Raw genomic sequence first — 15047 nt, 5'->3', positions numbered from 1 at the left:
AACTTTGGGGAAAGGGGCAGCCCAGAGGTGCCGAGGGAGGGCGGCCTGGGATCCCGGTTGGTGCGGGGGAGGGAGGGTTGGTGGGGCTGACAGGCTCCCTCCTGGCTCCGTGCCTTTCTGGAAGCGGCGACATCCCGCAGCTCCTAGGCAGAGGTGCGGCCATGCGGCTCTGCACGCTGCCTCCTCCGCTCCCTTTGGCCGGGAACCGCGGCCAATGGGAGCTGAGGAGGTGGTGCCTGCAGGTGGAGGCAGCACACAGAGTTCCCTGGCTGTGCCATCCTCTAGGAGCAGAGGGATGTTGCCACTTCCGGGGAGCCCCCCCGAGGTAAGCACTTCCCAGAGCCCTCACCCCCTCCTGTACCCCAACCCCCAGCACCCCTCCCAAACTCCTGCTGCTGCTGGGGGGAGGAGACAGTAACCCAAGACTTCCCTAGCAGCGGCTGGTGCAGCTGGCCCAGGGGCCACCTGAGCAGCTTGGGCAGCCCCAGGGCCAGCCGCTGCAGAAGTCAGGGAAAGTCACAGAATCCATGATCTCCACGACGAACTTGCAGCCTTAATTATAAAGGACATAAAGACACACTTACAGCAATCTTTGTTAGCAACAGGAAAGCTACTATCACGAACTCTGGAGTATTCCACTATCACCTTAATGAAAACCATGAGTATAAATAGTGAAGTGGCTGACACACAAACCTTTACAGTGGAGTCCCAAGATGCAGAATACAAGCGATTATCATGCCAGCAGATCTTGCTGACGGCATCATCATGTCCCATTAGGGTGTCTTGCCGTCTTCCAAATGCGACTGAATAAAAATAGCTATCAGGAAAAAGTATTAGTTATGAAAGTACAGCTTTAGATAACTTATTTAAAACCTATAAAAAGTTTGCTAAAATAATTTAGCTTCTATAATTTCTAAATAGCAGATAGAAATCGGCCAAAAAATATATATATATAAAAAAAGAGTAAATGCTTCCCGACAGCGACTTACTTCCATGTTCTCAAAAGAAGTTTCATAAAGCACAGTTACCCAAAAAAGGTATGATTAAATATAATCCACAAAATAAATACACACATATGATTGTCCCACGAAGAACTTATGACAGTGGTATCTCCCGGTAAGATTAAACAAGATGACAAAGCCTATAAGGAAAACAGAGCAGTGTTCAATTTAGTGCCAGATAGCATAGAAGTCAATTAAAGTGCATTAGCACGTATTTGGGAAAAAACCAAACAGTATCTACATCCTATGCATTTCATGTTCTCAAAAAAAAAAAAAAAAAAAAAAAGATGGTGACCGAGATGAACTCTTACTGCCTTAAAGGATGGTGGATTCACTATGGTCAACATAAGAGAGTTACCAGCTTTGCATAAGAGTTCCAGCTCCCTCCAGTATGTTATAGAGGATACAGTAAATCTTAGTTCATGCTTCAAGAATACAGTGCGTTGCTTCATCCTATTTGCATGAGCAAGCTTTTCAATTTTGCAGCTACCTATCCACTTGAGACATAGCAAATACTGAACACACCTAAAACCACCGAAGTAAAAGGAAGCTTTGGTTCTATATTTACACTGCCAAAGAACCATCTTATGATAACTACTAGTCAGAGAACGATATTTTCATGAAAAGGGGTGCATGGAAGATTATATTTTTCTGATTGTGAAAGGGTATTCTCTCTGCAGTGCATAAGTAAAAAAGCAGCCCTGTTAGATATTCTTCGCTTGTTCAGAGCTATCAATTTAAGGAAGGACAGCGCTGTTAGTGCTAAGGCCTTTGTCTACACTAGCTTGTCTATTGAAATTTGCTGCAGTTATAGAACCAGCAGCACTACCAGCAACAGCGGGAAAATTTGTGTAGTTCTGTTGCTGGTGTTTTTATTGCCTTGCATGCTACACCTGCCCAAAGCAGGGTTAGGTGTAACAGTGGCAGAAAGGCAGCTACAAGTCTCTACTAGGTGTTTCACCATTTCTGCAATGTAGCTGCACCGCACCTGTAGGAGACTAAGAGAAATGCCAGTGTAGACAAGGCCCATTAATGAGAGAAACTGGCTCCTTGGCCAAGGATTAGGAAAAAAATACTAAAGAAAAGAAAACAGCAGTAACAGCCAGAAGTAGCAGCAGCCTAGTCAATGCCACAGGTGAGATTCTTTATGTTTATAACCCTTTATGTTAACTAAAATGACAGGAGCTGTGTAAAGAGGCTCTAAAAGACTCAGCTCCCTCTGGAGGATAACTCCCCTGGCACAGAACTGAGGAAGATAGACAAAAGATGTTCTTCCAAGGATCCCCTTGCAAGCCCTGGTCCAGGGGACATGTCAGGGGCATGAGACAGCATGTAGTGCTGCAGAGATTCGGGGCAGCATAGCTGGCCTTAGACAACCAGTGATGAATTTATGTAATATAGGCAGACCCCCGGACGGTCTCAATTACAACACCAGGTTTACTCTGGGCCTCAGAGCAGCCCAAACCTAGGAGGGTGCGAGCTGTGCTATGCTTCTTTGGAGGCACAGTACTGAACCTCACCCCACATCGGTAAATTACTCATGCAAGAGAAAATGCAGAAGGCTGGAGAGAGAAGGAAACAAAGGCAAATCTGGCATTTCATTGATATACTGCTGACAAGGGACATCTTTCTGTGGGTAGCTTTCAGGAAGACTTCCCTTAATGACGACAACTACTCACCATGTTTGAAAAGGATATACTTCTTTGGAGTGTTTTTGATTCTTTAGAAAACATCTTCAAGGTTGAATCTAATGCAAACATTAGGAAGGTAATTATGAAGACAGAACAGGACTGTACTGCAATACTCTATCCTAAACTAATAATTTTTGCTCCTGTGTGAATATTGAAATATTTAGTTCTAACAGCAGGCAAGGGATGCATACATCACTTCTAAAAAGTCACTATAAGAGGCACATTGTAGGCTACTGTTAAATACAGAAACTACTGAGCATTTTTCTTTCTTAACTCTGAAGAAGTGAATGAGGAAGGAGAACAGGGAGTTGAAGGGAAAGGCAGTCCTAGTGTTTTATACAAGATAACGGAGGTATGCTGAAGGTGTAATCTTTAAACATTCTGATTTGTTGTTCATCACTGATATCATCCAGAGAGGGAACTATCTGGACCCCCCCGCCGTCTGAGGTAGGCTACTACCATCTACATGCATTTTGTAAACACCCTGGGGGCAGTGAACAGACTAAACAGGAGGACCGTGAATTGGTAACGGTTCTGTCCCACCACGAAACAGAGGAAGCACCTGTGCCCCTGGAATATGTAGATGTGGAAATACGTATCCTGTAGATCGAGGGAAGCATACCAATCCCTGTGATCCAGGGAAGGGATGACGGAGGCCAGGGAGACCATGCAGAACTTGAGCTTCACCATGTACTGGTTCAGATCTTGGAGGCCCAGGATGGGCCTGAGCCCCCCTTTGGCCTTCGGGATAAGGAAATAATGGGAGTAATATCCCTTGCCCACAAACTCCTCGGCACCGCCCCTATCGCTCCTAGACCTAGGAGCCACCCCACCTCCTGCTAGAGCTTCGTGCGAGGGGTCCCCCAAGGGGGACGGAGGTGGGGGGTGGTTGGGCAGGGAGGAAGTAAACTGGAGGGTGTAACTCCGGGAGATGGTGTTGAGGACCCATTGGTCCAAGGTTAGCCGCAACCATTCTGGGAGGAAAGCACCCAACCAGTTGGAGAAGGGGAGCTTTATTGAGGGTGGATCCCTGATGAGGGCTGGTGGAGTGCCCCCGAGCGTCCCGTCAAAAATGCCTTTTCCCCGCCTGCTTGCCCTTGGAAGACCCAGGGGCCAAGACTGCCTCTGAGGGCGTCTCTTATAGTCCCGCTGCTTTTAATGGGCGGCCTCATACTTTGGGAGGGCGGCCTGGGCGGGAGTCTGCTGCAGCTTGAACTTAGGTTTTACTGGAGCCGGGACATAGAGGCCCAGAGCGTGGAGGGTTGTGCGGGAGTCTTTCATGCCATGCAGCCTTGTATCCGTTTCCTCCGCAAACAGAGCTTTTCCGTCAAACGAGAGATCCTGCCTGGAAGACTGTGCCTTGCTGGACAGCCCAGAGAGCAGGAGCCTGTCTCATGGACACCATGGAGGCCACTGATCATGCGGCCATGTCCGCAGCATCCGAGGCTGCCTGCAGGGATGCCTTAGCGGCCGCTGCCCCTTCTTCCACTAGCGCCTTGAACTCCCTCCTATCACGCTCCTGGAGGGAGTCCTTAAACTTGGGCAGGGAGCCCCACAGATTGAATTCATACTGGCCCAGGAGAGCCTGATGGTTTGCCACTCGTAACTGGAAGCTCGAAGATTAATAAACTTTCCTTCCGAAAGAGTCCAGTCTCCGAGAGTCTTTGTTGTTTGCGGTCGGGGCTGGCTGACCCTGCTGTTCCCTGCGGTTGACCCACTCGACCACCAGGAAGTTGGGCGCCAGGTGGGTATACAAGTATTTATGCCCCATTGCAAGTACTTCGTACCTGCTTTCCACCTTTTTAGAGATGAGGGCCAATGAGGCCGGTGTTTGCCACAGGGCATTTGAAATCTTAGCCACCCCTTCATGGAGAGGCAAGGCCACCCTACCCAGTGCCGATGGGGAAAACACGTTAAAACAGGGAGTCTGAGGGCTCCTCCATCTCCTCTGCCTGGAAGTGGAGGCTTGCTGTCACTCTCTTTAAGAGTTCTTGGTGGGCCCTGAAGTCTTCCTGCAGGATGGAGGGGGGCGGGGCCGCAATCGCCTCCTCTGGGCAGGGCGAAGAGGCTGGTGCGGTGCTTTGGGTGTTGGCCGGCACCGGAGGGTCCACCACCTGGTCGGACTCCAGGCATGGTGCCGAGGACACACGTCCCATCGCCTCCTTTCTCGGGGGTCTGGAGAAGGAGGCCGACGGTGCCCCCGAAACTCCGGCCACCGAGCAAGCTCCCACCGGGGGCTGCGCCGGAAGCCACGATGCTCACTGCTACCATTGGGCTGGCCACAATGCTCGGTGCCACTGCACCTGCTGTGGCACTGGCGGGGCCGGCTGTTCAGGTTGGCTGGCCTGCCCCATCGAAGGACAGCTATGAATGGAGACCAGGCTGGCATAAGATCTGCTGCTGTCTCTAGACTGGGAGGAGCAGCGGTGCCGGGATCTATGATGGCCACGAGACCGTGATCTCAACATGGAGGACCGGTACCGGCGGTAACAGCTGCTTCGCAAACGGCCTTGACGGGCGGACCTACGATAGCGAAACGCCGGCTATCAATGCCTGGGGCTGTGATGTTTTGGTGGAGACTTGGAGCGGGAGTCCGAGCAAGTACAGTGTCAACGACCATGCTGTGATTGACTGCGGTACCCTCTCCAAGACAAGGACTGATGGCGACGCCTGCCGCGGTCCCGCCGACCTTCGCTCCTTGAGGACGAGCGGTGCCGTGAGTCCCATCTGGACGGAACCCAGCCAGACAGTTTGGTCTGTGTTGAGGGTGATCCACCTGGACTCTGCCCCGAGTGATTGGTGGGCGGTGATCGGCGTTGGGAACGTTCCCTCAACCAAGACCGGTACCGGGCTGGAGGCGACTGCAAAGATCCCAGCGGCGGCTTGCCTCTGAAGCACGGAACCGACGTTGGCGGCACTCCAGGCACCAGCATCGACATAACGTCCCGGGCCACCTGGAGGGCTTCAGGCGTGGATGGCATCCTGACATCCAGAGAGGCCTGTTCTGAAGGGGCCGGGCTATTCCGCTCAAAGTGACTCAGAGGCCTGGGGCCCAGTGGGGATCAAGGACTACCTGATATGGGCCTAGCCTCTGTCTCAGACTTCCCTTGGTGCCGCTGCCAAGAGGAAGTCTTCCTGGCCCTCTTGGCGTGCCTCGTGGACGGGGAATGGTGCCGACTGGTCGATGGCACCAGAGGGTCACCGCGTACCGATGCTGCGGTGCCAGGTACCAGTTCAGAGCGGCGTGCCGGGGTCAGGGTCAGCGCCAACTCCCTCAGGATGGCCCGGAGCCTAATATCCCTTTTTCTTTTGGTCCAAGGCTTAAATCACTTGCAAATCTTGCACCTTTCGCTGATATGGGTTTCTCCCAAGCAGCGCAAACAGTCTGTGTGCGGGTCACTACTTGGCATAGAACACCTACAAGAGCCGCAAGACTTAAACCCCTGGGCATGCCCTGGCCCGGGCTCACTGACTAATTAAACTAACTAAACAGCTAATTAACTACAGGTACCAACGCTGAATGAACGAACTACAGCAAAGCTGGAGCAGAGCAGTTCCGACGCACCTTCACTGGCGGCAAGAAGGAACTGAGGGTGGGAGGAGCGTGCAGCTCCCCTTATACCGCACCAGGCAGGGGGCACTCCCCCCTATGGGTACTGCTAGGGGGAAAACTTCCAGCACTGGTGCACGTGGCGAGCATGCACACCTACTGTGGAATACACATGAGCAATCACTCAAAGAACTTTGTAACATTAGAAAAGAGAAGTTACCAGCATCATCAGTTTCTCAGTTACTTGGCACCTGCAAATTTTCAAGATGCAACTTCAACAGCATGACAACTATGTATATAAAAAGTGACCTAAAATTGGTTTTATAGTGGTTTTAAGTGTGTTAAATATATGGCAGAATACACATTGTAATGTGGCACACAGTTTTATTAACATTTATTTGGCATGAGCTGGATAACCTGACTATCCCAAACTCATTCAGATAAGAAGCCTTCACACCACATTAGACTATTGTTGAAGATTTTTAATCCTGTATCTATTCACATGTTTTTTGAGAGACACAGACGCATAATGGAAACGCTGATGGTGGCTCCAGAGTACAGGCTGAAACAGATTTTTGCATTCGACAGGTCATTAAAGCCTGTCTAGAAGTCAAAAAGTGGATTACTTTATTGAAAAAGTCAAAAAAACAAACTAAGGATGGGATTTTCAAAATCACTGCATTGGCCTAACTCTGTTTTCAGTAAAGTTACTCGCATGAATTCAAGAACAGCAGAGCTAGGCCAATGCTAAGCACTTTTGCAAATCCCATCCAAAAAGCAGAAAGTATACTTTGAGTGGTATGAATTTTTGATGGTTCATGAAACTTCATTAAGCCAAGACATTATAACACAGTGATGCAATGTTTGCATCACAGTGTCTTACAAGGAGACACTTGTACGAGAATACCCACCTTGAGATGTAGTGAAAACTGAAGACCCATTGCAAGAGACTGCTATTCCAGTAATTTCCCTATTCAAGGCAAATAAATTTGGAAGTGAATTCAAAGGGTATTTCAATCAACAATCATACTATACAGTGACTTTTTTACAGCTGCAATTCAGTATTTGATCTTCACAAGGGTTAATTTAGACACAAACAAATTAAGACGATTGTTGTAGATTGTTGAGCATCACAATTCTACACACAAAATAGACCTTGCCAAAGAACTAGAAGGAGCAGTGCAAGTTCCCCCCACATTGTTCTGCCAGCATGCTTCAACCCTAACCAAAAAGGACCTGCCTAAGGTGGTGAAAGCCTAAATTGGCCCACACCCACTTAAATCATTTAGCCTCTACTGGGTCAGCCAATAATAAGATGCCTGTTAAGATATCAGGCCCATTCCTAGTATACAACTCATTTTTCACTGCCAAACAACCAGATAATCTCATGTAGGAATGCACCTTCTTGAAGCTTTCCTTCACACAATGCATCCAGATAAACATGTGATCCAATAACTATCAGGATGACTACAGGAGATTAATAGATTTTGAAATAATTATACCACAGATGAGGACACTACAAAGACTTACTCTTTATGAATTTTATGTTGCTCATCTAACTTTAGTTTGGCAATGTTGTTCCATGCAAGCGTTATACTTTCTTCTGTCAAATCTTCAAAAGATTCTTCACTTGGAGAAACTAAAATAAAATACCACCATAAAACGAGAAGTCATAAATTGAAAATTAAAAAAAAATAAGACTTCAGATAATAAATGAGTAGAAGTTATACCAAATATGAATACATTAAAATGATACAAAAAGGCATCTCTATCATTCCAGTTCTATTATAGAGAGGAGAGAATTTATGACAGATTGTTTAACTGTCCCACTATATTTACTGACAGAAGTTCAAGAACATAAATAGCCAGAAATCTTCTGGTTAATTCCTAAATGGATCAGAAGTTTTTAGACAGTATGTTCTTCTGTTATGACTGGCTGCCACTTTTATGTTCATGTATTTAAGAGTCAAATTCTGTAAAGTTGTAGGTTTAAAATTATGGCTTATGTTTTTCAAAGGTTATGGGGGTTTAAAGAAATTAAATGAGCTAACTATGTGGCAACTGCTACCAAGATTACCACCAAGTCAATAAGAATTGCCAAGCCGTGAGAATACATAGCACGATTTAGAAATGTTTAAATTTCTAGAATTTTTTTTAATAGAATCTTATTTTGACAAACCACCCAACATAATTTTAGAATTAATTCTAGGAGAGTCATTTGGAAGAGATATTCTACTTAAAATAGCAACCTGTATTGTCACTCCTTTACTTCAAAGTTAAAGATCACCCAATAGGGGAATGAGGAAAATGGTATAAATCTAAGATGGTGGTCAAAAGCACAGTTATTGGCTTACAGAGTATAAGAACGTAATGGCCATACTGGGCCAGACCAATGGTCCATATAGCCCCAGTATCCTTTCTTCTGATAGTGGTCAATGCCAGTTGCTTCAGACGCAGGGGTTCCCAAACTTGGTTCGCGGCTTGTTCAGGGTAAGCCCCTGGCGGGCCGCGAGACGCTTTGTTTACCTGAGCGTCCACAGGTACAGCCACTCACAACTTCCAGTGGCCGCGGTTCACCGTTCCCGGCCAATGGGAACTGCGGGAAGCAGAATCAGTTTTAGATGAGCCAATACGACCCACGCACCAGTCTTATTTAAAAAATGAGGGCCGATGTGAACCAGATGTAAAAGAAAAAATGTTGATCAGCAAGGAGGGGAAGAGATAGGGAGGAAAGACCTTGGGGAGAAAATCCAGATAAAATTTACCATCTCCTAAGACTGCAAATAAGGGGGATTTGTCCCAAATTGGTCTTTAGCTGAAGTCAGTAATTGGAAAGGACATCATTTGTTTGTTAAAAGGTATAGAAAGGAAACTCTTAAAAGCTGCATTGCTAATACCTGCCTGACCACTTTGGAACCAACCAATATGGATGCATTTAGCCCGTTTGTAAGTATCTGGAGCAAATGCCTATAAATGTTTTGTTACTGTAGGTGTAGCAAATTGCTTATTAGTTAGACTTTATAGGCATGTTCAGAGCAATTGTATAAATCCCATGTGACCTTTGAATTTAATAAAGGAATTTATGGTTAAATTAGTGTCATGCTAATACCCTTCATAAACATTAATAATTCCAACACCTTCTCTGCATCTTGGAATTGCACCTTGCATTCCAATTCTAATACAGCCTTTTTGAGATGGGATGACCAGAACTGCATGTGGTATTCAAGTGTGGGCATGTTATGACAAACTGTAATTAACATAACCGCAGCCATTTTGTGTATTCAGCCGTCATTATTTGGAAGTGAGACCACCACATAGTCAGGAATAATTTGGTCTTTGCCGGAGCAGACAAAACAGCTGTACAGCTTCATTGTTGCTGACAAGGAGACAAAATGACAGACTCATGAGATGGGGAGGGAGTGTGGATAGCTGACCTTGGATCTGGGTGTGGGAGTTGCTTTGCTAATAAGATTTTTTTTTCTGGCTGTTGCTATGGAAATTATTTGCCCATTAGGGGTTACTATGAGTTATGTGCTTTGTTTTGAGCAACTTATAAAAGAGATTAGTTAGGGTGTGCAATTTGGAGAAGTTTTGGAGAGGATTTTGATGAGCTAAGAGACTGACATACAACTCCCCCGCAGCTAGGAGAAAAGCTGGCCACTGGAAATGTACTCTTGACCACTTGACACAATCTCCATCTATTTGGGTAACTATATTGGGGGTGCTCAAGACTATTGTTATCTTAGATGTATGCTTTGGACTCAATAAAAACAAGGATTTTTGGCTGAAAGCACTTGTGTGTACACCAATCATTTATCAGACAGACGAGCTATGTCCCTAGTGATTTATGTCCTGAAACTGCCTAGAAAACACAGACTAGTTACCATTTTTTTGGGTTCAGATAACCCCAGGAAACAGGCATACCATACGTTTATATAGTGGCATCATCATATCTTTTGTTTTATTATCTAACGCACCCTTTCCTAATGGTTCTTAGCATTGTTAGCTTTTTTGACTGTTGATGCATATTGAATGGATGTTTTCAGAAAACTATCCATAATGACTTCAAGATCTCTTGGACTTCATAACTTAGACTTCATCATTTGTATGTACAGTTGGGAATATTTTTTCCCATGTGCATTACAATGTATTTTGCCAGTCATTTTGTTGCCCAGTCACCCAGTTTTGTGAGATCCCCATGAAACTCTTCGCAGTCAGCTTCGCAATCACTTAACTATTGTGATTAATTTTTTATCATCAGCAAATTTTGCCACCTCACTGTTCACCCCTCCATTTATGAATACGTTGAGCAGCACTGGTCCTGGTACAGATTCTTGGAGGACCCCACTATTTACATCTCTCCATTGTTAAAACTGATAATTAATTCCTACCCTTTGTTTCTTATCTTTTAAGCAGTTAGTCATTCATGAGAGGATCTTTTCTCTTATCCCAGGAGTGTTTACTTTGTTTAAGTGCCTTTGGAGTGGGACCTTGTCAAAGACTTTCTGAAAGTTCAAGTACACTGTAATGACTTGCCCACATGCTTGTTGATCCCCCTCAAAGAATTCCAATAGATTGCGGAGGCGCTATTTCCCTTTACAAAAGCTACGTTGACTCTTTCCCAACATATCGCGTTTATCTAAATGTCTAGTAACAAGCAGAATTATCAGAGTTTCAGCCAGCTGCTCTGGTACTGAAGTTAGGCTTGCAGCCTGTAATTGCCAGGATCCCCTTTGGAGCCTTTTTAAAAAATCAGCACTACATTAGCTACCCTACAGTCATCTGGTACAGAGACCGATTTAAGCATATACGTGGTCTCACATTTTAGTCCAATTCTAAGTGGCCCCCTGTCCACATCACAAGAGCCACCATCTTGACTGGCACCCTTGTTGGCCATTTCAGTGGTGGCTAAATGATTGAGTGGACATAGGAACTGAATTACCCTCTCACCCTAGAGGTGATCCTTCCAGGACAGGATTAAAAGTACATTAGTGGGACACTGTGTGGAGCTTGCACTGCCAGTGGGCATCCCATACCTATGCTGTGGACATACTAATTTGATTGCCACTGTTGTCAATCTGGTACTTCACAGGTCACAGAATTCAATTTTTTTTTTTTTTGGTAAAGTCACCACCACATAGAATAGAAAAACTGAGTGCTGTAATTTGCATATTAACTGCAGGAGTTATTGACTTGTATATTTATAGGCCTGTATATTGATGACAGAAGTAAAGTCTGATGTTCATTTAAACCCTTGAAACAATTTTAAGAAACAAACTGAATAATCAGAGCTCAACAAGACAATGCTTCCATTTCTGATTGTTTAAAACAAAATAAAAAGAGTTGCCAGGCAAAAGTCTGTTTTCTGTCAGAGCCTTTGGTTCGGGTAGTTATTTCTCCATGACTTACAGGGAAAGCAGCCAAGCAAGTTATATAACATATGAACCTCTGAAACAAAAAAGATACAACCCTCCCAGAAATAAGGTCAAGTCAGTTATGTTTTCAGATAACAATACAAAAAATAACTACCATTCTTTTACACGTTTACCTGGAGATTCAGCTATGGAAACATTGTGATTCGATGTTCGAGACAAACTTTTGAACTTCGGTATTATCCTCCGGGGATGAGGAGTTGTAAACAACTGTTTCGGTGTCTGTCCAAACTCCAAGATTTGCGTCAACAGAGCTACTTTCTCATTGGGGTCCATAATACTTAAGAAAAGCAAAGTGTTCAGTGAAGTATTTTAAGACAGAAAGATTGTTTCTGAAAATGTAGGCACATGTGTGCAGTTATTGCTGTAAAATACAGTCACAGTAAAGGCATACACAACTGACCTGTTACACAGTTGACCAGAGAATTGCAATGCAAGCACATAACCATGATTGTGTGTACAAAAGCAGTAATTGCATGCATGCTACTCTGCAAATATACCAACTTGTATCAGTGTAACTGAAATCTCAAACTGCACAGACATTTGAGAACTTAGTCCTTCAATACAACCTTTGTTACAATGGTAAGATTGGTGGTCAGTGTCTTCCGGAGTCCAAAACAGAATGGCTACCTCAATTGTTGGGAGCACTTAGATAGTGAACAGGGAACTCTATGGGATAAAGAGAAATTTAATACGTGACTCTACCAAACATTGCTTATAAGCATTAATTACCTGTTCAAATCCACTCCACCTTCATAAGTTAATGGATGAAACACTGAAAGAAGCGGGAAAGAGAGCCATTTGCACAATGTAGATAAACATGCCTTATTTTTTTCAACTCACACATGAACTGTAAACCACATAAATATTTAACTGTGCTACACATCTAGGCAATTCCACCCACCTCACACCTATTGCAAATTATAGTTTGTTTCAAGCCAAACAGAAAAAGTATGAGCTAGGCCAAAGAGGAAAAAACAGTTTCAGACACAACTTTTCCTGACTGTGCATTTCACTAGCATGTTTTCTGTGATTTCAAAGACTCTCAGTAACTGGATACACAACAGTGATCTTATTACATCATTATAAGAGCCCATCATCACAGTGGACTAATCCCATATCTGTAAGAAAGTGAGAATTTTGTAAACTGTGATTAAGTGATAAGCTGAGAGGCTTGGTGATTTAGGGTTAGTTCAGTATTAACACACCCCTCCCCTCCCCTCAATTATTGTTTCCTCATTAGATCTCTGAAGGACTCAATTGCTAATAGGTCTAGGATAGATTTCAGATCTCAATCTCTTGCTCCCCAGGAAGATAAACATTGAATGTAATTCAGAGACATAAAACTTAGCTTAATACAACTAAGCTACATGTGCCTCACATTCAGCTACATCTAAATTGAAGCTATGTAACAAGACCGGAGAGAACTGACGACATGGCTGTTTGGCTTAGAGGTGGTTATAAAGGAAACTCAAGAATGTGTGTGGTGGGGAAGATGCTTAGAACAGATAAAGGTGTTTTATCCACTCCCCCTCTCTTTCTGAAATCCACTTGGTTTGGCAAAATGTTATGTGTTTCCTCATTGAGAAGTTAGTTAATGTATTAAAAACCCAACTAAACGAGACACCAGATTTCTGATGTAGCAGACTTTCAATAGTTTAATTCAGAGAACTTCATCATGAAAGAACTGCTTTTGATGCTACAAAACAGTTTTCAGTCACTCAAAAAAGAATGTATTACTTTTCTTTCAGTATTTACAATGTCTTAATATTCTGGGCTAATTACAGCAAAGACAGAGCAATAAGACTCAAAATAAAGATCACAAAAAAATTTTTTAAAAAAGAGGAAACATCGTGAGTCAAAGACTTATTGTCGCTAGAGTGGCACACAGAGAGAAGCCCAGCGACCTATTTATCCTTTCCCTTCCCTCTCACTTTCTTCTTGGAAACCAATGTTACCCATATAAACCTGAAGTTTCATGCTGCAACTTTTGGGCAGAAACGTGAAATACACAAATTGTTTGTGTGCCAGCCCCATTTTAAACGACACAAGAGACTATTTCAGCACCCAATTGCCATTATCATTGACTTGAGTAAATGACAAAAATATTGTCGGTCTCCCTTGACTGTCATTTTAAGTGCAACAGCTACACACAATACATAATCAAACATTTCTCATTTATATACTGTATTCCGGGAAGACAGACATTACAAGAAAGGGAATAAGTTTTAGAAGAGGAGTCACTATTTTCAGTGGAAAAGGATTGGCAATTTTCTCAATTACTGAAGGATCAAGCACAGGCATGATGCAGGTTCAAAAGAATGCAGGGCAGCATGGAAACCTTGCTAGTTACGTTTTCCATCCGAGTTTAGCTAGAATGTCAAAAAAGTGATTCTTTAGAGAATTTTACAATTTACCATTGTGGGCTGCAATGGCTTCACTTCCCTTCTGCTTGTAGCCAAATACTAAGTCAATCCATTCATGGAGATGTTCTGACACATACTGGCTTTCTAAGGCATTTTGGCACTTCTGAAGAAAGTCATCAGGATCTAACAAGAGAAAGTTTAATCAGTGCAGAAATCTACCACTGTTAAATGTGGCTGAACTCTCCTCTCTCTCACCCCCACAGACATTCCAAGGAGAAACCTTCTAGATTTATTAAAATAACACTACTTCAGCTATTTAGTAACATTTTGAAAAAAGTATTTGATTTATACATTCATATAAGAATATGATCTTCATTTATTAATAGCCACTTTAGACTATTCCTCTCCAAAAGCTGCACTTATTGTTATTTAAGTTTTTGTAACAGCAAATAGAACAGAAGATAAAAATAAAATTGAGGGGGGGGAAGGGGAAGACAAAGGATTCCAAGAGTCTGAAAACAATGAAGGTAAACTGTGTGCAGTATTGAGTTTAGTAAAAGCATTCAGAGTGCCATTACCTAATGCCCAAGGAGGAAGTTCTACATGTTCAACCATCTTTCCACCCTGTCTTTTCCCCAGGTCCAGCTTCAGACTATTTACTAGAAAACTGGAATCGTTTTCATAGAATTCTGGAATCAGCTAGTGCGAGGATGGAAGAGGGAGGGAAGAAAAACATTTCAGGATTTCCTTTATTTTTTATAATTTTAAATTAAATAAATCAATACATATACTGAAACAACACTGCTAAAAACACATGGAGTATTGTAACATTACAGTATTACAAACTTGTCAACATTTTGGAAAGCCCCCAAAGCATCTTAAAGGTAGATAAAAAGCTAAGTCTTGTATAGATTCAATTTTAAAGTTCTGAAAATAGCAAATAGAACTCTGACTCAAACATATCAGGCCAAGGTTCTAAAGCATTTCAGGTAAGCCAGTTGTTTAAG

The 15047-nt window shown here is 43.6% G+C and overlaps 1 protein-coding gene across 4 annotated transcripts in view; it reads right to left on the bottom strand.

Annotated features, from left to right (window-relative positions):
* The window catches only part of NSMAF (neutral sphingomyelinase activation associated factor), a 59999-nt gene that overhangs the window by 6671 nt on the left and 38281 nt on the right, over nucleotides 1-15047 (bottom strand). For all 4 annotated transcript variants that reach the window (XR_005224329.2, XM_037892571.2, XM_037892572.2 and 1 more), the window contains 9 exons: nucleotides 14619-14739; nucleotides 14092-14223; nucleotides 12407-12449; nucleotides 11791-11954; nucleotides 7773-7881; nucleotides 7154-7212; nucleotides 2681-2748; nucleotides 1074-1141; nucleotides 694-817 (listed from right to left, as the gene is read on the bottom strand). Coding sequence is in view for 3 of the 4 variants with exons in the window: in XM_037892571.2 (XP_037748499.1) it covers nucleotides 694-817; nucleotides 1074-1141; nucleotides 2681-2748; nucleotides 7154-7212; nucleotides 7773-7881; nucleotides 11791-11954; nucleotides 12407-12449; nucleotides 14092-14223; nucleotides 14619-14739 (888 nt within the window). In the remaining variant the exon portion in view is untranslated. The remainder of the gene's footprint in view (nucleotides 1-693; nucleotides 818-1073; nucleotides 1142-2680; nucleotides 2749-7153; nucleotides 7213-7772; nucleotides 7882-11790; nucleotides 11955-12406; nucleotides 12450-14091; nucleotides 14224-14618; nucleotides 14740-15047) is intronic.

Source organism: Chelonia mydas, chromosome 2 (assembly GCF_015237465.2).
Source record: "Chelonia mydas isolate rCheMyd1 chromosome 2, rCheMyd1.pri.v2, whole genome shotgun sequence".
Classification (NCBI taxonomy): Eukaryota; Metazoa; Chordata; order Testudines; family Cheloniidae; genus Chelonia; species Chelonia mydas.
The sequence above is the reverse complement of the archived record's forward strand: the minus strand, read 5'-3'. Positions and strand labels throughout refer to the sequence as shown.